This window comes from Penicillium solitum, assembly GCF_028829755.1.
Source record: "Penicillium solitum strain IBT 25940 chromosome Unknown utg000008l_segment0_segment0, whole genome shotgun sequence".
In the NCBI taxonomy this organism is placed as follows: domain Eukaryota; kingdom Fungi; phylum Ascomycota; class Eurotiomycetes; order Eurotiales; family Aspergillaceae; genus Penicillium; species Penicillium solitum.
Genome location: NW_027072127.1, coordinates 613,875 through 636,332, shown reverse-complemented (window position 1 = coordinate 636,332; position 22,458 = coordinate 613,875). Strand labels below are relative to the sequence as shown.

The 22,458-nt window shown below is 48.9% G+C and overlaps 10 protein-coding genes across 10 annotated transcripts; 4 read left to right on the top strand and 6 right to left on the bottom strand.

Annotated features, from left to right (window-relative positions):
- Positions 1-339: 339 nt before the first annotated feature.
- Positions 340-2,466, bottom strand: N7455_009512 (NAD-dependent malic enzyme; the record flags this gene model as incomplete). The annotated part of the gene is made up of 8 exons (XM_040954529.2): positions 340-671; positions 733-1,097; positions 1,155-1,421; positions 1,474-1,607; positions 1,660-1,788; positions 1,854-2,057; positions 2,120-2,341; positions 2,398-2,466. The coding sequence occupies 8 exons, from the start codon at positions 2,464-2,466 to the stop codon at positions 340-342; spliced, it is 1,722 nt and encodes a 573-aa protein (XP_040814849.2).
- Positions 2,467-4,452: 1,986 nt separating this feature from the next.
- N7455_009511 (uncharacterized protein) lies at positions 4,453-5,124 on the top strand (the record flags this gene model as incomplete). Its single annotated transcript, XM_040954614.2, has 1 exon — positions 4,453-5,124. The coding sequence occupies one exon, from the start codon at positions 4,453-4,455 to the stop codon at positions 5,122-5,124; it is 672 nt and encodes a 223-aa protein (XP_040814895.2).
- Positions 5,125-5,588: 464 nt separating this feature from the next.
- Positions 5,589-6,358, bottom strand: N7455_009510 (CFEM domain-containing protein; the record flags this gene model as incomplete). Its single annotated transcript, XM_040954698.2, has 3 exons — positions 5,589-6,016; positions 6,079-6,217; positions 6,278-6,358. The coding sequence occupies 3 exons, from the start codon at positions 6,356-6,358 to the stop codon at positions 5,589-5,591; spliced, it is 648 nt and encodes a 215-aa protein (XP_040815000.1).
- Positions 6,359-8,747: 2,389 nt separating this feature from the next.
- On the bottom strand, positions 8,748-9,553 carry N7455_009509 (putative DNA polymerase delta subunit 4; the record flags this gene model as incomplete). Its single annotated transcript, XM_040954567.2, has 3 exons — positions 9,088-9,553; positions 8,959-9,026; positions 8,748-8,888 (listed from the first exon to the last, which is right to left on the bottom strand). The coding sequence occupies exons 1-3, from the start codon at positions 9,431-9,433 to the stop codon at positions 8,748-8,750; spliced, it is 555 nt and encodes a 184-aa protein (XP_040814785.2). The 5' UTR covers positions 9,434-9,553.
- A 673-nt stretch (positions 9,554-10,226) lies between these two features.
- Positions 10,227-11,565, top strand: N7455_009508 (arrestin C-terminal domain-containing protein; the record flags this gene model as incomplete). The annotated part of the gene is made up of 3 exons (XM_040954765.2): positions 10,227-10,304; positions 10,383-11,267; positions 11,323-11,565. 3 exons carry the CDS (start codon positions 10,227-10,229, stop codon positions 11,563-11,565), a joined length of 1,206 nt encoding a protein of 401 aa, XP_040814837.1.
- An 810-nt stretch (positions 11,566-12,375) lies between these two features.
- N7455_009507 (uncharacterized protein) lies at positions 12,376-12,789 on the bottom strand. The gene is made up of 2 exons (XM_065606221.1): positions 12,676-12,789; positions 12,376-12,625 (listed from the first exon to the last, which is right to left on the bottom strand). The coding sequence occupies exons 1-2, from the start codon at positions 12,724-12,726 to the stop codon at positions 12,437-12,439; spliced, it is 240 nt and encodes a 79-aa protein (XP_065460184.1). The 5' UTR covers positions 12,727-12,789; the 3' UTR covers positions 12,376-12,436.
- Positions 12,790-12,940: 151 nt separating this feature from the next.
- Positions 12,941-14,768, bottom strand: N7455_009506 (Zn(II)2Cys6 transcription factor; the record flags this gene model as incomplete). Its single annotated transcript, XM_065606220.1, has 4 exons — positions 14,593-14,768; positions 14,216-14,539; positions 13,904-14,169; positions 12,941-13,845 (listed from the first exon to the last, which is right to left on the bottom strand). Exons 1-4 carry the CDS (start codon positions 14,622-14,624, stop codon positions 12,941-12,943), a joined length of 1,527 nt encoding a protein of 508 aa, XP_065460183.1. The 5' UTR covers positions 14,625-14,768.
- A 291-nt stretch (positions 14,769-15,059) lies between these two features.
- Positions 15,060-17,534, top strand: N7455_009505 (alpha-galactosidase). The gene is made up of 2 exons (XM_040954781.2): positions 15,060-15,165; positions 15,221-17,534. Exons 1-2 carry the CDS (start codon positions 15,072-15,074, stop codon positions 17,368-17,370), a joined length of 2,244 nt encoding a protein of 747 aa, XP_040814918.2. The 5' UTR covers positions 15,060-15,071; the 3' UTR covers positions 17,371-17,534.
- A 181-nt stretch (positions 17,535-17,715) lies between these two features.
- Positions 17,716-19,238, top strand: N7455_009504 (tRNA-splicing endonuclease subunit SEN54 family protein; the record flags this gene model as incomplete). Its single annotated transcript, XM_040954639.2, has 3 exons — positions 17,716-17,828; positions 17,927-18,720; positions 18,784-19,238. 3 exons carry the CDS (start codon positions 17,716-17,718, stop codon positions 19,236-19,238), a joined length of 1,362 nt encoding a protein of 453 aa, XP_040814950.2.
- A 533-nt stretch (positions 19,239-19,771) lies between these two features.
- N7455_009503 (NEDD8-activating enzyme E1 regulatory subunit) lies at positions 19,772-21,681 on the bottom strand. Its single transcript, XM_040954741.2, has 2 exons — positions 21,171-21,681; positions 19,772-21,115 (listed from the first exon to the last, which is right to left on the bottom strand). The coding sequence occupies exons 1-2, from the start codon at positions 21,543-21,545 to the stop codon at positions 19,808-19,810; spliced, it is 1,683 nt and encodes a 560-aa protein (XP_040814989.2). The 5' UTR covers positions 21,546-21,681; the 3' UTR covers positions 19,772-19,807.
- Between the last annotated feature and the right edge of the window lie 777 nt (positions 21,682-22,458).

Below are 22,458 nucleotides of genomic sequence, written 5' to 3'. Positions count from 1 at the left end.
TCCCCTAGTTTGTTTATACTACTTTAAAAACGCTACTATTTGGGTGTCGATTCGGAGAGTTTCAACTTCAAACTCGTGGTGTTTTGAACTGAACAAATAAATAATGATCTATTATATCCTAGAAGGTGAGATATACATTGGTCCTTCCCTTATTGTTTTCTCTAAACTAATCGACGGTAAATATTTCATCGCCCAAAGACCCCTATTTTTGCCTTAGTCTGGCCTCTAGATCTAATTCTAATACACAATGATTTCATCATGGGGGTGCATCAGAGCCCTGGGGGCATTTATCCCATCAATTCCCGAACCACACAGTACACGGGCAACGAAGCCTTGCGATTAATTCTTATAGACCAGAGGCCGGTACTCAGCCTCCCACATCTGGACTTGAATCCACTCTCGCAGCTCTGAGTCAGTGGTAGGAATGCCCTCGGCCTGTGCCAGTCCCTCCTTCACGGCACACAAGATCACAGCCGCAGCAATATCCACACTGATTTCACGCACGTCTTCTACATCGGGCAGCAACGGCTTGTTGGAGTCTTTCAGGGCCGGTGACCGCGCCTTGAGTGCTTCCACGGCAGCGACTAGCATCTTCTTGGACACGAGACGGCACTGCGAGAGGACTGCCCCAAGACCAATACCGGGGAAGCAAGTTGAGTTGTTGCACTCCGCTGTAATATCGTGATTAATATAATGCGCAGTGAATGTTTGAAGCGAGATTGGAATGCCTACCGATGTCATATTCCGTGCCGTTATGGGTAACTGGCGGGAATGGACTACCCGTGGCAACGAGGGCTCGCCCATCGGCCCATTCATAGAGATCAACTGGCTTCGCCTCGTGGAGTCGTGTCGGATTGCTAAGGGGGAATATAATTGGCCGTTCTACCTTCCTGGCCATTGCACGAGTAATATCTTCGGTGAATGCTCCGGGCTTGGTTGATGTCCCGATAAGCACATGGGGATGAACCTTTTTGATAACGGACAAAAGATCTCGATCATCTTCCGGCCACCCGTCATCATCTCGTGCGAAAGGCTTTTGGCCTTCGGTCAACTTATCACCGAGGGACTTCACAAGGAGACCGTGCTTGTCGATGCACCTAGGTGAAAAGTTAGTGTTAGTAGGGGTCTTATCTCCCTTTCTCGATGTTACGTACCAGATCTGCTTAGATGCTTCATCCTTCGACTTTCGTGTCTCAGTGGCGATGGTATCTGAAATCTGGTCGGCAATGCCAGTACCAGCTGTGCCCGAGCCGAAAATCACCACTCGCACATCTTCCAGTTTGACTTGGCTGACGTGAAGGGCAGCCAACATGGCAGCGAGTGTGACACACCCCGTACCCTGGATGTCATCATTGAAACAAGGTATCTGTGACTGATACCGATCGAGTATTCTCCGTGCATTGTTCAGGCCAAAATCCTCACTGATATTGTTAGCTGTGTTTCGAATAGATGAGAAAGAACCATTTCTCATACAAGTGGATGTAAGCCTTGGGGAATCGTTTGCGGGCGGCCTTGACGAATCTATCCACAAATTCATCGTACTTCTCCCCTCTGACCCGATGCTGCCGCAGGCCTAGATAGAGTGCGTCATTTAGCAACTCTTCGTTCTGTATATGTTGTCAGCAAACGTGGATTTAGCAGGTGAATAGATATACATACATCTGTCCCGCAGTCTAATACAACTGGAAGCTGCCGCGAAGGATGGATTCCAGCACAGAGCGTGGTAATAACCAGTTTGGCAACCGATATGAGAATAGCGCCCACGCCCTGGTCCCCAATTCCCAATATCTGTAAGCAGATCAACGGTAAGCAAAATCAGGAACTAATTCTCGCTCATGCATATATATAATTACCTCTTCTCCATCACTGACGACAATATAATCAACATCCTCCTCAGTCCCAAACTCAGCGAGGTACTCGTCAAAATGATCCTGGTCATTGATATTCAAGAAACACCCTTCCGGCTTCCTGAACAACCGCGAGTAATTCTGAATCGCATCTCCTTCAGTAGGCGTGTATATCACGCTAAACATCTCCTTGAGATGGGTTTGCACGAGCTACTGACAGGTTAGTAACAATGCACATACCAATGTTGCCTTTGCCGGGAAGATGTCAGAACCTTGTAGTACAGCACTTCATTCTGCGATTTCATGCTAGCCAGGAAGGTGTTCTTGGCTAGGTCATCAGCTCTGCTTTTGTACTGCTGATAAGCGCGCTGGACTTGCTCGTCCAGTGTCTGGATATTTGGCGGGAGGAGACTGTGGAGCTTGAATGTTGATCGCTCATTGTCTGGAAAGGCTGAACCTTTGTTAAATTGGGCTGATTGGAGGAGCGATGTCCCCTAGTTCTGTGTGAGAATCGGAGTCGATAAAAAGAATTGCGGGCTTCTATCGTCACCTTGTATGGGCAGATCAAAGGCCCCGCGGCGCGGGGTAGATTGCGAAACTTGGACATGGAGTCTGACATTTCGAAGTGATATATTAATGGATGCAATATTGGAATAACCTTGTCAGTGAATATAGGAAAAAGTTGAAAGACTGAAAGATGAGGAAGGAATGTCCGTTGTGCTTACCTCCAGGGGTGGGTCCACATGTCATAGTCAATCAGGTTTTCGCCACTTCGGAGATACCCAAGTATACATCATTTGATATATAAGAAAAGAACACAAGTATTAACTTATCTTTGTCTTCACTGGTAATTATTAGAGACGAGGGGTAAGAATCCGGACACTACGACGGACGTCCCCCGAATGAGTATGGTGACCAGACTGACCGGAAATCGTGTTGGGCCAGATTCAGCCCATGTTTGTGAAGCTGTAGTAGTCTCGCAACAGCTTATTCTGTAGGAGCTGTGCATCAATCAGTCGGTTTCGGATTAGATGACTCGGAGCCTGCTGGTGGACATTCTCAAGAACTACTTCTGGAGACCCTATCCAGAATGAAGAGTCCCCGGACATTGAGACAATCGATCCTGCAATATTAAACGATCATAACGCTTCATGTAATGGGCAAATCTCAGCAACTGGGGTTTGCAAGCTCCTCTTCTGTCAATTGATACAGGTCCTTCCCTGACTCTCCACCGACTCGATACTTCTCACCAACAACAGAGCTTTCGAGTAATCCACTGCCCATTCATGTACTAAAAAAACCGAAGAGATCGTCAATATCGGGACCCATACGGCCGTCGCGAACGATGTGTCGAAAGCCATTCAAATAAAACAGCCACAGACTTCTAGATAGGTCTGAGTCGGCCTGTCTATTCATCAATTTGGTGTGTTAAGCTCGCCTTATTCGGTGCTATAGTATGTCCGTAGTAAAGCGGGGGATGTATGGTTGTGGGACATATTATCTGCGCGCTATCGAAGAGCGTCAACACAGTAAGCCGAAAAGCCTTCAGAGAAGAATAATACATTGGAGATGGGACTCAGGGGAGAAGTGCGGAGTTGTAGTGTTGGAGGGGCCATACTCGATGGACTGTAGTGGAGCAGATCAAACGGTTCACACTACAACATGCTTGAATGCATATAAGCCTATTTGCAGGCAGTGAACTGGACATGAATAGATAACATCCTAACTCTCCACAAAATGACACAAAATCTTGGCTCCCTTGGCAACTAAATCCATAGACTGCAGGTTAAGGTTCTACGGGTTTCAACTTAGGTGGGAAAGTACAAATAGCATCTCAAATCCATAGCCTTCATTTTTCCTCTATAATATAGTCCACACCGTAGCCTGTTTTCCCAATTAAGTACGGAGGAGGCAGCAAGCCATGATTGAGCTGTGACTCAAAGAACCTTCAAACGCCGCATAGCCGGTAGGTCCAGCAGAGGCCTGCACACAGTGGGGCTGGTTCACTTTAGCTCCATATCTAAGATTACTCCGTACAGGGTATGTATGTGTAACCCGAGGAGGAGATTGGCTATGGAGGCTTCGGACCTTGTTTGTGGGTCCTATAGTCCCGAAATTGATAGAGCCTCCGCGAATCGGCTACATATATCGCTAACATCCCTTTTTGTATTCAGAATGTTATGTGAATAAAAGTTCACACTGACAATGTACTTACTATCACGCTTGTGCCGAACGGCCACATGATATCCTTTTTTTTTTAGCCACTGACTAAGTATTTCACTAACTTTTTCTGTTTTACGCTAGTGATGTAGTCCATTGCTAGCACTATCTTCGGTTAGTCACAGGTTAGCCACAGCGCTCTAATGTCCAATGAGTGATCAGAGAAAAGTGACTCAACCCAATAGAAAAGTATTGTCAAATTTAGGGCTTACGGGGTATCCTACCTCGCCATAGTCTCACCTTCCGCTATCCATTGAGCAAAGCGCCATAAGCTAAGTAAATAGCTTAGTTCATTTAATTTAAAGGGACGCGTTCGTCAATCGCAGTTTGTATTCTTTCATTTCTCCTAAATTTCCCATCGTCTGAAAAAACAAGAACCATCAACATGCGTACCTCCATTTTCCTCGCAACAGCTCTTGCTACCCTTAGCGCTCAAGCCGACGACACCAGCAGCGCCATCATTGGCTACTTCTCCCCTCCCTGGGATGCAGGCTTCCTCCAGTATGGCGGTTGGACAAGCACCGCCGCCAGCCTCGTCGCGTACAACACCAAGGCCGCCACATACCATGTCGGCTGTGTGAAGGGCGCCCCTAAGACCGATTGCAACTATCCCGCTTCGTGGACGATCATCCAAGGTCCCGAGACAGTCAGCGTGACCGGGCAATATATCGCCTCCACCTCGGGCAAGTCAACCAGCTATGATCTCACTGTCACCCAGTCCTATGAGTGCTCTCTGAAAGCTTCAACCGAATCCGCCAGCTGCACTATGAGTCTGGGCATGAATGGATCCTTGGATGGAGGGAAATACGAGTCTTCCACTACCAGCAAGGCTACCTACACCACAGCGCCGATTTCCAATTCATACTACCAGTTGACGGTTACCGCCGGATTGGATTCCATTACCCTTACTACTCCCAGCGCAACCCAGACAACTGCGGGAACAACTTCGACTACATCTGTTGAGACTACTCAGTCAACTGGCGGTGCTGCTGGACACGCGGGTGCTTTGATTACGGCTGCTCCTATGGTTGCTGCTGCGATGGCTGCCTTGCTGTGATTACTTCCAAAAATACCTTTGGTTATATATAATAGATTACTCGTCATGACTTCAATTGACTCAAGAATAGCCAGCCGTAAGAGTATTATAACTAGGATCTTGGTAAATAAGGCACTTAGGATGACACCAAACTATATTTTTCCTGCTATCCAAGTTAAGTTGACTGATTTGGAAAATCTTCAGCCCATTAACATACGTCTTTTCATATATAAAGCCTACAAATCCAGCTCCTACAAGACCCAAAAGAACAGAATAAAGATAAAATCATAAACATCAAGTTTCACCCAAGAGGCAAAAGCAAGACGTGCATTGTATTAAGCATGTCAACTATACATAGAGGTGACCCATTCAGGCGTCTCGCACAACCAACCCAGTCAGGCAAAAAAAAAAGGAAGTGAATCCCACCTGCCAACAAGAGCCAATCGCAAACACTGACAACAGCCTTAGATTAGGTATAGATATATTTACAGAACGTAAGCAGCGGCAGCGGCGAAGGCAGCAACACCAGCCAGGTTGCCCTTGACATTGCCAGCACCGTTGAAGGCGGGCGAAGAGGAAGAAGCAGTGGCGGATCCGGTGGTGGTCACCAGAGGGGTGGAGGTGGCAGCACCGGAGGAACCGGCGGGGGCGGATCCACCAGTGGTGGTACCGGCACCGGCACCGGCACCAGTGGTGGAGCTCTCGGTCTCAGCAGCGGAGGAGGACTCAACGGCGCTGGAGCTCTCGCTGGCAGACGCGGTGGGGGTAGCGGTGGCGGTGGTCTCAGCGGGGGCGGAGCTGGGGGTGCTAGTCTCTGAGGAGCTGGCGCTGGAGGAAGCGCCGGTCTCGATGGGAGGGATCGAGATGGGGTGGCCGGCAGAGGAGCACTGGTTAATGACGGCGTTGGAGACAGCTAGATGGGTGGGTTAGTGGGGGTGTCGGAGTCAAAGGGTGAGTAGGTGGATGTTAACATACAGACTTGGTCGCTGTGTTCACAGGCCTTCGCAACACAAGGGGTAATGCTGGACACGAGCTCGGTCTTCTGGCAGTGGCACTTGAAGTCGAGCAGCTCGGAGCAACCATCGCCCTGGAGGGCACTGAGGAAGCAGCTCAGCTAGTGGTGAGTGTCAGTAGACAGTACTTCTTGTTACGTAGGCATTGGCTTTTTTCGTACCGAGCAGGCAGGCACATCAGGCAGCTGGGCGCTGGCGAGGCCGGCGGCAGCGAAGGCAATCAGAGTGGTGGAGAACTTCATCTTGATGATATAGCTGGACTTAAAAATAGGTATTATGAACGGCGTGCCGGAAATGACAGTCAATTATGTATAGCGAGTGCAGATGAGTTGAGAAGAGCTAGGTCTGGACTTGGATGGGTGATGCCCTTTTTATAAGCTTCGCTCGTCCTATATACTCCACCTCCCCCATGGAGAAACCCCTGTAGCAGGGTTGCACCAAAAGGTTGGCGCGTGGACCATCACATGTCTCCGCATGCTTAATGGGAGGCAATCCACCGAAAGTAGGCCAAGGCCGCGGTTGACTCAGATCCGTAATTACCACGGATTGGAACCCCGGACGCTCATTGCATGGCCAAGGCAGAAGGCTTACGCCGGATCCTGGGTTCCCGCAGCCGATTGAGTATTGTAACGAGGATGGCTGGTTGGTCCCATTGTCTCTCGTACGGCGTACGTATGCCCGCATCGCCAAGTTGAGACTAGACCAGGACGAACGAGGAAGCCACCGGAAAAGCTAGACCAGTGGCAATGTTGGTACTACACTTCCCATTTGCTAGTCATACGGCCGAACAGGGTCACTAGCTTTAATTTCCACTGTGTTGGGCTAGACTCTTAGCGGCCTCCATGGGCGAAGGTACGGTACAGGTTGCAGTACTTCGTACATCTCGCCGTACATGTAGCATACGTTGTGCAGCGTACCCATTGCAAAGAACCTTGAGTGGATTGGCTAGAAGTAGGACTCAAGCATATGCAGGATAAGCCAAAACAATGACCATTTCAAGGTATGACAGCCTGATTGACAAAGACCAAAGGGTGGCGAACCCCATCGTATCTGGTATTTTGAGGAAAATCCGGGGAAGATAGTTGGACCCCGGCAGGCCCGGTAGGGCCCGAGAGAGCGTAGTATCGAACTATACCACATTGGGACTTGGTCCGACGCAGAGTGTACACAATTAATATAATAATATAATAATAACGGTATAATATCTTAAAGTTGATTGGGGTAACACACGGCATTATCATTTGGTTCCTCAAATGAAAGGCTCTAAAAAGGGTCCAAACTCAGGAGGCCAACCTTGTGAGCGACGGAAATCGTCTAATAACTATAGGGATCATGGATGTACAACGTAGTACATGGTAGCTCCCTGGGTCAGATAAAGGCCTCAAAGATACCCCAAGCGTTGCCAGAGTTTCATTGGGTTTAATTATCACTTGATATCTTCCAGGATAGCCACAGACTAGCAAGGATATCAAACTATTAGCATCTTCCGAGAGATGAGTCGATCGTGAAATATTGTACCTGCATATGGCGCCTCCAGTGTTAACATAGTCAAGATGTTACTTCCGAGTGAACCATTTTGTGTTTTTTCTTTCAGTGTGAAAATGACACACCGACGTAGGAGGGAAACTGGTTCGAGAAGGGTCCACCATAGCCCAGGCAAGTGAGACATTTAGCGGGGGTGGGCCCAGTCAAGACGCAGACTAGATCATTTTGTAGCGCGGGGGTTTGGGGTAATACCCAGAAAGTAGAAAAATCAGAAAAATCAGGGACAAAAAACCCAAAAGCATCAATCACATGGGAAACAAGTCCTGCTTAGCGTCGCCACCGAGGACCTTGAACAAGACCCTGTGCCCAATAAGATCCTGTGTCCACTTGATGCCCACTGTACTAGAAAAGAATAGAAAACAAAACAAAAGGCGTACCGGCCGGGTGAAATACCTAAATTGGGCTTAGACTTTCATTCCCATCGGTTAAATGACTGTTGAGGCGTCGAGGCGAAAGACCCTTGCAGCGGACAAGATCAGAATAATAATAATAATACATATGTGGATGTATCCGTACGAATTATGCAGAGATAACAAGCAGTAGCCCTAAGCTTTTTACTCTCATAGCAGAGAGGATGTAGTGAAGAAGTCGAAAAAAGCAAAGATGGCCGATGGCGAATATCGCGGGGTCCCCGGACAGACCCATTGTGTGAATCCGGGGATAACACGGACCTGAAAAGATCCCAATAACATCCTGGTCTTTCATCTCCAGTTCCAGATAAATATAGCCATTGCCGATATACTTTGTACTTTGAAGGGATTTCCCGATGAATTGAAATGAGGATCGACGTCTCGAGGATCGGGGCATTCTATCGTATCGATGCGTATAAGCGGGAATTGCCACCTGGGCATTGCCTTAAAATTCAATTTGCCGGTGCAAAGTTGCCTCGGCCGGCTCACATGGAAGTCCTCGATAGACAGTCATTTCCTTGAAAGTCTCAAGTTATTCTTCTGTCTGAAATTGAATTTACAACCTTTTAAAGTCTGGGAATACCCATATTGTCATTCGTATCTCATTAATACCTATCACAAACGCCCAATCCATGCAAGTCTCCAATACAAATCACTTTCCCATATGTCCTCACCCTCAGGATAACAATTCATCAATATGTGCTCGCTCATTTGTATTCTTCCCTTTCAGAAGAACCGCAAGAACTTCGATGGGCGGGTTGAGCTTCAGCAGATTAGCCCGTCTCCAACGCTTGACACGAGCAATTCCAATACAGGGCTAAAGAGAAAGACATCATGTTAGATGACTTTTTTTCCATAGAAAACTCTCGGTGACCAGGACAACATACCCCGTATTGACTGGAAAGATCAAAATGGCGGAGAATCTTTTCCTCTACATCCATGCCTTGTTGGTGGGCTATTAACTTGGAATTAGCCTCTTGACCCATACTGATTCTCTTGTGACAAAATCGACTTACCTCTAGGTGCCTTGCGGGTCTGCTCTTGAGCCTGCCAGTATCGCCAAATATCCTGCTTGTTCAACTTCAATGCCCGCTTGTCTTCTTCGGATCGGGGCGCTTGGTGTTCAGTTGCAGCCTGCTGGCGCACCGCTAGCTCTGCGACATGGGGCTTGGAGGGTTCATTTGGGGTGACTGATAGCTGCTGGGGTTCCGGGGTGGCGGAGGCAGATTTGTCGGAGAGCGCTGGAGTTGAGTCGAGGGCCTTCGCTTTGTGGGATGGTGCAGTGACTGGTTTGGTCACTCGGCCCCCTCCGAAGGACAGTGTTGACTGCGACCCGGGTTTATTTGCTACACGACGAGGCATAATGATGTAGAATGTAGTGGCTTGGCGTTAGGATCTGGGGAATATGCAAATGTTGAAGAAGTTAGGTGGAGAAGGAGGCGATGTCATGGTTGCACTGGCAACCAAATCTTGGGAAATCTGCTGAGGTCCGGAATTTAGTCTACCGTGGTTCTAATTGGAGCATTTTTATATATATTTGTGTATAAAGTATATATGTATATACATTTATATACATTTATTGGCATATAAACTCATCTATTTAGTACCTGGATGTACTAATATATATTGTTCTATAGATTTACCATCTGTGATGACGATGATGACATTGGCATTGAAAACTGGGCTTACGTTGTCCACGCGATAACCATTACGTCTGGGTACATATGTAGACATCTGAGAGCTGATACATCATCCTATATTGTTATTATAGTCTATTAGATCATTTAATATAGAGAGCCCTGAAAAGCCCAAAAAAACCCCAAAAAAACTAGAGGCTCTAGTTCAATTGTGGCTGTTGGGGGGGGGGGGCGCTCAGTTCACCTTTCCCCACCACAAACCACAGTACCTTTTGGAAGCTCAGCTCCTTCACCTCTCCTATCTCGAACCTCTAGACCTCTAGACCTCTGGTCAACTTACACTTTTCGACCTCTTTTAACCTCCGACATTCAAACGATCTATACGTCCACGCCGTCTACCCAACCCACCGTCGAACCCTTATGAACCGTGCGAAAGGATCCCCCCGTCCACTCGCATATTCCCCACAACTCAACCAACCTCCGCATGTCTATGGTGCGACAGGCACGGCTGACTCGAGATGGCCGCCTTTGTGCGCGTATCAGGCCCAGCAAATGGCAATTTTCTGATCGGATACCCAGGCATTTCTGCGACCATGGTAAGCGCGCCTGCGATACATGCGGCGAGCCCGTTTGGCCCCCTCTGCTCCCACGGCCCCATTGACTGACTATCCAAGCCACGAATCGAGGGTAAAGTTGAAATCAGACCTTGTGTTGGCATTACAGCTCCGGTCAACGTCTCGCTCGTCACTATTTCCCTCCTCCGCCGCGAGACCATTCACCCTTCGGCCGACACCTTCACGAAGAAACGCCTGGCTCCGCCGCGGAAAGAGATCACCGACATCGTCGGCAAAGAGATGCTCCTATTTCGATGTCCCGCCGGCCGAGAATACGAAGAAGTAATATCTATGGATCTACCCTTCGTCCTCTTTATTCCATTTGGTCGTGGGGGTCGTGATGCCTCTCGCCGTGTACCACCAGCTAGTGTACAGCTCCCGAGTCGCACCGCCGAAACCTACTACGAGATGGTGGTGACGGTCCAACAAGGACAACAACAGCAACACAAATACACCTTCCCCGTCCCGATCGCGCGCTACGACACACTCTCCACATTCGGCATGTACAATCGTCCGGAGTCGGCGGAGCGCGTATCGGATCATCTGGTCACATTAGCAATCTCACTACCACGGTGGTCTTACGGTCCTCTCGATCCTGTCAGCGTCTACGTCAAACTGTCACCGAACGAGAGCTGGATGGGCAAGGCTCGGAAAGTGACCATCAGCAAAATCACCATCGGCATCGACGAAGAAATCATCTACAACCACGAAGGCGATGAGCCCCAGCGCAAAGTCAAGGTTCTAGCCAAGAAAACAGAAAACATTGGCGTTAAACTCCCCCAGTCGGGCTACTTAACAAACCTGGGCTTGGTATTCCCTGCCAAGGACCTCCGCGATGCAGAAGGAATCTTGCCAAGAAGTAGGGCAGCATTTCCAACGTATGGTGTGAGCGGCTTCACAACCACAGCAAGTCTATATAAAATCGAGTACTACCTCACAGTTCGAGTTCGTTTTCCCCCTAGTTTCATAGTATATCATCCCCAAATCTCACACACAGCAGGCCCACTTAACCTCAGCAAGAGACATTACCATCCGACAACCAATTGTGGTCTGCCCTCTCGACCACGCCGGCTGCAAAGAAGAAATGGAAGCGATCGAGCAAGCCGCACGAGACGCCGCCCATGTCAACCCGGACAACCCCATGCTGCCTCTTCCAGCAATTGTACGACCAAACGACCACAACGCCCTCAGCCATCTAGGCGCCGCTATTGTCGGCAACCAGAAGAAACCGCTGATCGACTGAGGTGGGAGATGATTCAACCCTTCACAGTAACAACGATGAAAATTATTTAATAAATTCCCCCCGTCTGGATACCGAAGGTCCTGGACGGTATTCTAACACACGGGGTCCGACGGCTGCCGTTACTTTTGATGTCCTCGGCGGGTGCGGAGGCTGAAGACTCCTCTGCAATCACGCTATATCATGACATGTCTTACGATTGCATACATTTTGGAGTTAGTTGCATGGCATTCCTGGAAGCTTGGCTGTTCATCTCTGGGCAAAGCGGGGATCATGGGGTGTTTGGGTTACCTGTTTAGAGATTTGGCCAGGGAAATCGAGCGTTGACTACTTTGTCTCCCTCTCCCTGCTGCATACGTGTATTTGGTCTCGTTTGGCCATTTGATGATTATTTCATCTGCACATTGGTTCAATCACGCATTTGTCTCAATTGTGATACAATTTGTATCCATATGGACCCCTGTACCCTTGAATCTATGGATCTATAGATTCAGGATTCAGGATTCAGGATTCATCTATCCGCATGGCTATGTATATTCAAATGTTGTCATTTGGAATGTAAAATCGTTTCAACACATGCCGCCCAATGACATATATCCTTTAAATACAATCAGAAAATAAATTAACCAGGGTATGCAAATCCACCCAGATATTTCAAACCGATATTAACCTTGTGCTTAGAGTATTAGGAAACTGAGATTCTACCAGGCATACTCTTTTGTGTAGGTTTCATCTTAAGGGGTTGTTATATGTACTACTTTTAGACAGAATCCTTCCTGTTCTTATATACATTTATGGTTTGTTATTTATCTCCTCGGTTCCAGGGCGTTCTCTCAATAGCTCTGTATGTATGTATTGTATTATACACGCAGCCTTATTTCCCAATTTCTAAGAATCCCATGGCAATGCTTAGCATGTCTGCGTCAACCACCAGGGCTTTGCTCTGTTTTTGGCTTTCGTTCTCAATGTCCCGGAGACATTCTTTCAACATTTCAAGAATAGTTTGGTACTGCCTCGAGGAGGGTCCAAAGGTCTTCAGAGCATTCTCAAGGCTGTTTGATATCTATCCTTCTTGTTATTTCCTGCATTTGATGGTTGTATTGGGCGGTATACCTTGCGCAAACTTTCGTTATAGTCCACGATATTTTGATTTGTTTCGTCCATGTGATATTATCCAGGAGCTTGGAAATATGTCTGTTACTTTAAAAATCGGTGCCTGAATAGTTCAATTGAATTTGTCAGGGGCATCATCCACCTTGGGCATGAAACGCACAATATATATCGAATTGACCGCTCTCGTCACCGCCTAGTGCGATCTATAGAATTCCTCAACATCTCGACAATATACAAACAACCACTAACTATACAGAGAGTCTATCTAACAAATCCCAATTTCCTCCAAAGCCCAAGGCATATTTACACCCCCACCCCCATCCTTATCCCTAACCGGGTTCGCAAACTCAACCAAAAACTTCACCATCCACCTATCCATACAAAAACTAGTATCAACCGAGCTCCTACAAGCCCGATGAAAAGCCTGTAACCGCTCCATACAAACATCAAGCGTAGGCCAGAGCGCGCGCAATTTGGTCAGAATACAAAAATTCCTCTCGAGCCTCGCCCTCGCCCGAACAACACTCTCCTCATCACCGAAAAGCAACGTATGGATCTGCACCGTAGACGCTATAACGAGTACATGGCCGACCATATTGTACAGCACGGCGCAACCCGGTACTTCCTCGGAGCGGTAGATCATCTCGCAGAGCCGAACGGCGTGTTCTTTGCACTGCTGTGCGTAGAAGTGCGTGCATGGTGTGTGCCCTCGGACGTCTTCGTGGAGGAACCGGTAGAAGAGCATTTGGCCGTAGTGGTAGTAGCCTAAGTATAGAGTTACGAAGAGGTGGCCTTGGCCTTGGGAGGCGTAGGATTGGAGGTTGGAGGGTGTGTCGTGCATGTGAGCGGGTAGGTTTTTGAGCCAGGTGGAGAGTTTGGCGGAGAGAGTTGAGATGGCTATTTTTATGTATTCTTCAGTGAGGCTTGTTTCGGCGGCTTTGGTGTTGAAGTCGTTGATTTCCAAGAGGATTCGGTTTAGGAGGACCATTTGTGCTAGGAGAGATGAGGCGCGGTCGTTTGAGACTAATACCGTGAAGCCTTGGGTGCGGGTCATGGCGAGGAAGGTTGCTTCGTTCATTGGGAGCGGAACGTTTGGTTGGGGGGTCATTAGTCGTGGGAGTCGGACTCCTGCTGAGGACCAGACGTCTATCATACAAAGAGTCCACCATACTATATTAGATGTTAGATGTGTGGATATTTTCGAGTAGTTCCGTATAAACTACAATACCTCTTGTGTTTACTTCTTGTTCCACACGACTTGAAGCACGGCAGTTTGGGAGATCAAGGAGTTGGGCAATACGGCATGCAATTGAGTAGTAAATGGTCTCCGAGGAAGGATTTCCATCTACTACCGCAATAGCGCCGAGCAAGACACAAACTTGGATTGTTGTCAAAGAGACATCATTCAAGTTGAGTAATTGTTCACATCTTTTCGTATATCCTTTCCCTCTTTCTCGAGGATCTGTGTCGGCAAAGGAAATGTGATTTGAAAATCTACCGGAGTTAGATTCTGTTCATTCGGGCCGAGTTGAAGGCATACCGTGCCGATAATGCGAGAATGCCGTATATTAAATTCTCGGGCGCTTGTCCTCGACGTATGTCTTCAATCAGACTTGGTCGATGGAAGAGAGAATGAAATTTATCATGCACATAATCAAAATACAGCTCCACTAGTTCAGTGCAGAGGGGTTGATCTGGTAAAGTGCATTTCTCGGGTAGAGACACGGTCCCAGCTGTTGATTCTTCTGGTGTAGAAGATCCTTTCGGCACGGAGAGGTGCTTCCGAGTACAAAATAGGCCCCGGGCGGAGCAATAGCTGCACGAGCGACCGGGTGCCGGAATGTCGCATTTTCGTCGACGTTCACTGACATATTATATGAGTCCGGGATCTGTTGGACCGGGGTATGACTGGCTTACCGACATGTCGCACAGGCCTTTGCTGGTCTCATTATTCCCAAAGAAAGAAGGACCACTTGCTAGATCATTGGCAAAATGGAGGAGTTAAAGCGGACTGCGTCGGGATTGAAAAGTGCAAAAGCCAATGAGCGAGTTTCAAAACCGCCCGCGACACGGAGTATCCCCGGAGTTTCCTCCGCATTTTCGACTCCACACTTATAAACCCCATCATATATACTTGTGAGTATCGCCGAAGTGGTTTTTTTTATGGGAATTTGACTAGTGATAGTTCAGCAGACTCATAGAAGTCTGTTCTTGGCAATTGAGACCCATTTCTACTTGATTGAGATCTACATAGTACGAGCCAACCTTGGAATACCCGCATATAATCTCCCCACAAGTCGGGGAAAAGACGTCGGGGAAAGACGTCGGGGTAAAAGATATAAAAAGGTATGTATTTCCCTGGTTGAGATTTGAATTCCGTCAAAAGCACAGCAAAAATGATTTACTTATCAAGGGGTGTTACAGTGGCTACATGCCTTGGCCTACTTGCGCATTCCTCCGCTGTTATGGCTAAGGAATTGAGCACAAAGCGTGAGTCCTTTGCTTCTGTCTTTTCTAGTTTCAAACCTAACCACATATCCTATAGCAATCGCGGCGGACGGTACTTTCTTTGCTCTCAATGGAGAAAATGTTTCGTACCGCATCCATGTGGACAACACCACTGGTGATCTCCTAGGAGACCATTTCGGCGGCTCCGTTGGAGCTAATATCCCTCTGGAGACTGTAGGCGACGTCAATGGCTGGAATAGTCATATAGGACGTGTGCGCCGCGAGTTCCCAGACCAAGGCCGAGGGGATTTCCGGACCCCTGCGATTCGTATTCGTCAGTCAGAAGGGTATACCGTATCTGAATTCCAGTACAAATCGCACAAGATCATTGCCGGCAAGCCCGTTCTGCCTGGGTTGCCAGCCACGACAGGCACAGAAGAGGATGTTAGCACTTTGATCATCAGTCTATATGACAAGTACAGCGATGTGGCTGCGGACCTCTCCTACTCAATTTTCCCCAAGCACGATGCTATTGTGCGCAGCGTGAATGTTACGAATCACGGAGAGGCAAATATCACAATCGAGTCTCTGGCCAGTCTGAGCGTGGATTTGCCGTTTGAGGAACTGGACATGATCAGTCTTCGTGGAGACTGGGCGAGGGAAGCGCACCGCGAGAGGAAAAGGGTTACGTACGGTACCCAAAGCTTTGGAAGTTCCACTGGCTACTCCTCTCACCTCCACAATCCTTTCCTGGCGTTGGCAGATCCCTCCGCCACCGAGTCCCAAGGAGAGGTATGGGGATTCTCGCTTGTGTACACAGGTTCATTCGCCGTGAACGTCGAGAAGGGTGCACAGGGTTTCACACGTGCCCTTCTGGGTTTCAACCCTGGTCAGCTCTCGTGGACTCTGCCGCCCGGAGAGACTCTTACTTCCCCGGAATGTGTCTCGGTATACTCCAAGGATGGCCTCGGTGGAATGTCACGCTCCCTGCATCGCTTGTACCGCAACCATCTCATCAAGAGCAAGTTTGCTACCAGTGATCGTCCTACGTTGCTGAACAGTTGGGAAGGACTGTATTTCGATTACAACCAGAGCAGCATCTACGAGCTGGCAAAGGAAGCCGCCGAAGTAGGCGCCAAGCTCTTCGTTCTGGATGACGGCTGGTTCGGCAAGGAATACCCACGTGTTTCTGACGATGCCGGACTGGGCGACTGGATCCCAAACCCTGATCGGTTCCCAGGCGGCCTGGAGCCACTTGTGAAAAATATCACGGACCTCAAAGCCGCTAACTCGTCAACGAACATGCGCTTTGGTATCTGGTTCGAGCCAGAAATGGTCAACCCGAACTCGACTCTGTATCACGAGCACCCGGAGTGGGTCCTACACGCAGGACCCTACCCTCGCACCGAAAGACGCAACCAGCTCGTATTGAATCTCGCTCTTCCTGAGGTTCAGGACTTCATCATCAAGTCCGTCTCAGATGTCCTCAAGAGTGCAGATATTAGTTACGTCAAGTGGGATAACAACAGAGGCATTCACGAGATGCCTTCCCCAGCCACAAGCCACGCCTATATCCTCGGACTGTACCGCGTTTTTGAGGAACTAACAACCCAATTCCCCGATGTCCTCTGGGAGGGTTGCGCGTCAGGTGGAGGTCGTTTCGACCCAGGTGTTCTTCAGTACTTCCCGCAGATCTGGACATCGGACAACACAGACGCAATCGATCGCATCACCATCCAGCTTGGCACTTCACTCGCCTACCCTCCTAGCGCGATGGGTGCTCACCTGTCCGAAGTGCCGAATCAACAGACTGGCCGCACAGTCCCCGTGGCTGTCCGCGGACATGTCGCGATGATGGGCGGCTCCTTTGGCTTGGAGCTTGATCCCGCTGTAATGGACGCTGACGAGAAGGCGGCTCTGCCGGGGCTCATTGCTCTCGCTGAGAAGGTAAACCCCATTGTTCTTACTGGTGATATGTGGCGGTTGAACCTTCCAGAGGACTCGAATTGGCCTGCTGTTTTGTTCATCGCTGAGGATGGTCAGAAGGCTGTGTTGTTTGTCTTCCAGCTCGCTCCAAATGTTGATCACTCATGGCCCCGCGTTAGGTTACAGGGATTGGATGAGCAGGCTTCCTACAAGATTGATGATGGTGTGGTTTACACTGGTGGAACCTTGATGAATATAGGTCTGCAATTCCCCTTTAAGGGTGACTATGGCAGTCAAGTTGTGATGTTGGAAAAGCAATAGAGAGGACTCGCAATATCGGCTCGATATATTTGAGCGGCAAAGGCTGTGAACAATCATGCTATTTCATAGGATTCGACAAGTTAAGAATGCAAATATCAACATTCCAAGATTGCTGAATGACGAGATAAGATATTTGCTAGAGGGATGTTCATTCAAGACTGTTTGTAAACTCATGTTGACCTTCCAAGGTTGATGATCTTGGGAACATCCCCCGTGGGCCAACATAGATATTATTCTGCCGGACGAAAAAAAAACCCGCTTATCGATAAGCTCGCCTTTTCTAATCCCCTCCGAGTCTGACTCCGAAACTCCAGCCTCTAATTTATTCTTAACAAACAATTCAACATGGCAGATGCAGACGAGGACGCTATTCGTGCCCCTGAAAATGCCTCTACACAGCCCGAGGTCGACCTGTCCGATGAGACGCAGGACTTCCGCTTCTTGAACCACTTAAATTTGTATGAACAAAACTATTCCTCTGGCATGGCGAACCCAACCTCCATTGTCCTCCATCGCTTCTTCCATTACCGATTGCTTACCTTCAATCTCTCTACAGCTTTGCCGATTCATCCCCCGGTATTCCGCGCCGCGGTGAGAAAGACTTCGAGCCCAATCCGACAGAACTTCAAGCCGATGTACTCTCCGCTTCGCGAGGGGCCATGCACAATGCGCTCTCATACCCCCGTCTCCACGCTACCAAAACCCGCGTCATAGCTTTCTACGCACCCGACGGGTATGTCCCTCCAGCTCCAACTGAACGCGCGACACCGAAAGCGAGTGGAGAAGATGGAAAGAGCTCGGACTCTACCCCCAAACCTGCGCGGCCTTTGCCCAATTCTGCCAGGATATCCCCCGACGCATGTGTTTACGTGACCAACCCGAAGGGCCAGTTCTTCAAGACAATGGGCCAGGCAGACTCATCAAGCCGTGTGTGGCTGTTGCCAGAGGAAGCCTTATATCTTATTGAGCGAGGAAGTGTGGATATCCGGTGGCCTAGTCCTTCCGGATCGGTCGCGGGCCCAGGAGAAGAAGATCTCTCTGTCCCCATGAGCTTGCAGGCTGCATATGCATGCTTCATGGGCCGCGGTGGTCTGACGCTTGAGCGGTACTCAGTTTACACTGGCCTCAGACGTCTGGGTTATGCGCTAGTTCGAGCGCCTGGCTGGTGTGATGACATCGAGAAACCAGATGCAGAAGCCTCAGGTGCTAGTGATTTAACACCACCCAAGCTTCATGGCCCCGGCCTGGCTGGTATGCTTGGGTCACTTTTCAACTGGATCCATGACCCTCGCTCGACAGCCTCTACGGCAACTGGCCCTATCATCGGCACTGGCATTCACCGTCACTACAGTGAGTTATACATATCGTTCTTCGGCAACTATCTTAGCTTTTCATACTGACAATCTTTCTTAGTGGATGTATACCGCAAGCTCGCCATCATCCCCTGGTACGACCCAGTCACTGCGCCTGAAAGACACACCTCTGATACCACACCACCCTTCCGCGTCGTGTTCCACATCTACAAGCCCTCAACTCCCTTCAAAAAGTCCTCACCCCCCACTCCAGACTTCCGTATCGCAGTCGTCAGCACACGCGACCAAACCACTATGCCCACTATGACGCAACTCGGTGCTTTGCTCGAAAGCACGCCACTTGATCCCCCGCGTGGGGAGAAAATGGACCGCATGATGTACATGAGACTGCGACATGGATACCGTAATGTCGTCATGGCTGTCGTTGATCAGGGTGTGGTCAGTTACTTGCGAATTGCTGATTCGGCGTTCGGGAAGGAGAAGCTTTATGAGAACAAGGGTGGACCTCAGGGTCCTAAGCGAAATCGTGCAAATCAGAAGCCGAGGAAACGTTGAGAGACTCGGGTTATTAGTTCATGCCTTGGCTGATTACAGCCCCGCCGCCAGGGAGTATATACAAAGATGAAGACACCAATGGCCCGTAACGGAAATGTCGTTTGTGTATCAGGAATGAACCTGCCCATATATCCGTCTCATATCATCTCTGCTGAGTGCTGGTCGCACCGAGGGCTGAAAATGCTCTCTGTGGTTGTTGGATCAATTGTGGTTATTCTCGCGAGGATATCCTTAACTGGTCACCGCGCTTCAGCAGACACACCATATCGTTTTAGGCCTGGTCTGGCTGAACACGTTAGAGTGAAGATCTACATATCCCATATACTACGACATGAAAATGCGCCAGCATGTCACTGAAAGAACGACCCAATCTCGCCGGTTTGCACATATCCTCTGACCCATTTAAGAAACAACCCATTTACATAGTCGGATGCTACTTATTGAGATCTACGAACCCACAATATCACTGGATCATAAATCATAACATTCTCTGAGTAAAGTTTCCACGAATTCGACGAGTACCTGGAGTCTTGCATACAGCACGTCCATAGCAAATCCCATCCCCCCACTCACAGCCTGTACATCTCGCTCTTACTTCTAGCGCCATCAAAGACACAAGTATTATCGAGCGGACCATACTGTCTAGTAATCACCTTCAATGCCTCCTGCGCAACCAAGCCCCCCGTCAACGAAGAGATATTATGCAACTCGCCGCCCTCAGCCCGACGCAGTTCCTTAATCGCACGAGAGATCTGCTCACGCGCCTCCTGACAAACGGCCGATCCATCCGCCGCAGTCAGCAGAGCCAGGATGCGTTCCGTGTGGCTGTTCCACAGCCCGTCATCGTCAACAGAATGTTCCTTTTCGCGGCTGCTCGATTGGATCTCATCAACGACCGAGTCAAGGATCTGCGTCGCGATGAATATCGGGATCAGGGAGTCCGGGACGCTTAGCTCGTTTCGGATGGTTTTTAGTGTTGACGCGTCGCTGTCGATGCTTATCTGCGGGATGTCGCGACCAAGCACGACTTTGATGTGTGCGGCGTTCTTGCAGAATACTTCGATATCTCGGTCTGGGATTGCCGGTGTTTGGCGTCTGAGCTGCGATTCGAGCTGGCGTACTGTTACTGTCACTTCTTCCACGTCTTGTCGCGCTTTGGCCTTGTAGATGTTTTGGAGTGACACGTAGTCTGTGGACTGGGCTTTCATGTCTGGTAGAGAGCCTGGGAGGGGTAGGACGCCATGGGATGCGTGGAAGGTTTTGATGGCTGAGGCAATGACCCAGAAATCTTGGGATGATGCTGACAGCTGTTGACACTGGTCCATTTCGAAGATTTCGCGGATCGAGCTGCGTAGGCTGAATGGTGAGATTGTCTTCAGTACAGCAGCGACTGCCTCATCGAAGTTCTCTTCGCCGCCCTCTGGGTTAGAAGTGCGTGTCTGGGATCGCACAAACTCTCTGAACTCGGTTTTCTCTTTGTAGTTACTCGGTGCATTGCCTTCATGGGACCGTTTCCATTGCTCGAGGAAGTGAAGCAGAAGAAGGATGTAGGGCACATGGCCGTGTTGATGGTCATCTAGGGTGTCCAGGTTATTCAGGTTGGCTGCGGCGGTGACAAGCTCGGGCCAGGGATTGAGCAGACGCAGGTCCTGAGTTGATTCTGGGTCTGGGTGTGTCTCAACAATCGGGAATTCAGCCGACAATTGCACGGAGAAGGTGGAGAGGAACCCGACTGAGTGAAGGTACAACACGGGGATACCCAGTTGCTTTGCTTCCTGGGTCAGAGGTACCAATGTCGAGCGTCTCATTGGGCCGGAAATAATCACCAGCTTATGCTGGGGCAAGAAGTCAGGGTCTATAAGAAGCTCCTCAACACGCTATTTCAGAAGTCAGTCAAGGATCATATAATTTTGGAGATATGGAAAATCATACCTTGAGAGAGTAATTTCCCTCGACATCTGGATTCAGTTCTTTCAACAGTCGGCATGTCTCCTCAGCACGGGACTTGCCCAGGGACTCTTCTTCCAAGAAGAAGTTTACACCTAGATCAGACTCGGTGACTATTGCTGGGTCGACGATGGTGAAACCACCAATTCCAGGCAGAACAAGGTTCTTGAGTGTTTCAACGCCAGCAACGCCAGTCACACCGGTGTTGTATTGGCCGAGAGGGCCATCAGAATTCACAAGCAGAACATGAGAATCTTCAAGTGCTTGCTGGCCAGTTGCTGCCCACAGGCGGAGCTGTCGATCATATTTGCGCTCCTTGGAGGTTGGCCCTGTCAGGGCGGCGGGGAAGGCATCCGTCATGGTGGATATCAAGTAGTGCGGGGGAGGTGATAGAGCTTTGTTTTGAATCTCAGACCATTTCCTATTTATTGGTCTGTAATACTTCTCGTGTTGCTTACAGCATTTGCTCTTGAATCATGCGAGTTCCCAAATGATGGAGCAGTGGATGTCAACTTGTTGATGAGCGACTGTTTTTAGTAAGCGCATGTGATGGCCTGATAATCCAGGCCACGAAGAGCCTCACTGGTTTTGCCTTTTTGAGTTTAGCGCCCCAGTATACTATCACATAACCTCTCCCTTTCCTTCTAATAAAATTCAGTGTTGGCCACAAGACGGAATCACGGATTCTTTCGCTGCTGCGCACTGAGTTCCATGGTTGGACAATTGTGTATGTTGCGCATAGGCTGAAATTCATTTGGGATTTTGGTAGAGTGACAGTGATGGACCGAGGTCTTGTTGTTGAATTTAACACACCAGCAACACTTTTAGCGGATCCCACTTCCATGCTGTCATGCTTATATGAGAAGGATAACCATCATTCTGAGAGACTGACCAGTTTTTCAGTTTTTTGTCTGTAAAAGAAAACGCCTAAGACAGACGACATTATACATACGTACAATCATATAACTACACCTCAAGAACAGAGGTGTAACTAGCGGCCAAAACTTTAGTACCTATATCATTATAGTCCACGATGTATTTATACCATTCATTGCCCTAATTTCACCTTACACCAAGGGAACTCGTCTACACATCAATTGGCCAATTCCAAAAGACCAAATCACCAAACATGAACTTGACCATTGTTGTCCTCGCCTTTGCTACGCTCGCACATGCTCTCGCGGAGGATCTTCCTGCCTGTGTCCTCCCCTGTTTGGAGAAAGGAATGGAGAGAACTAGCTACAAAAATGGTAACTGACATTGTACCTGATTC

What these genes read in the sequence shown, in the direction of transcription:
- N7455_009507 (XM_065606221.1), bottom strand. Translation starts at nt 12,726, where the DNA reads ATGGACGAAACAAATCAAAATATCGTGGACTATAACGAAAGTTTGCGC. An exon ending in ATAACGAAAGTTTGCGCAAG is followed by an intron (nt 12,626 to 12,675) that starts GTATACCGCCCA and finishes CAAGAAGGATAG; the next exon opens with ATATCAAACAGCCTTGAGAA.
- N7455_009505 (XM_040954781.2), top strand. Translation starts at nt 15,072, where the DNA reads ATGATTTACTTATCAAGGGGTGTTACAGTGGCTACATGCCTTGGCCTA. An exon ending in TAAGGAATTGAGCACAAAGC is followed by an intron (nt 15,166 to 15,220) that starts GTGAGTCCTTTG and finishes CATATCCTATAG; the next exon opens with CAATCGCGGCGGACGGTACT.
- N7455_009503 (XM_040954741.2), bottom strand. Translation starts at nt 21,545, where the DNA reads ATGACGGATGCCTTCCCCGCCGCCCTGACAGGGCCAACCTCCAAGGAG. An exon ending in AGGGAAATTACTCTCTCAAG is followed by an intron (nt 21,116 to 21,170) that starts GTATGATTTTCC and finishes CTTCTGAAATAG; the next exon opens with CGTGTTGAGGAGCTTCTTAT.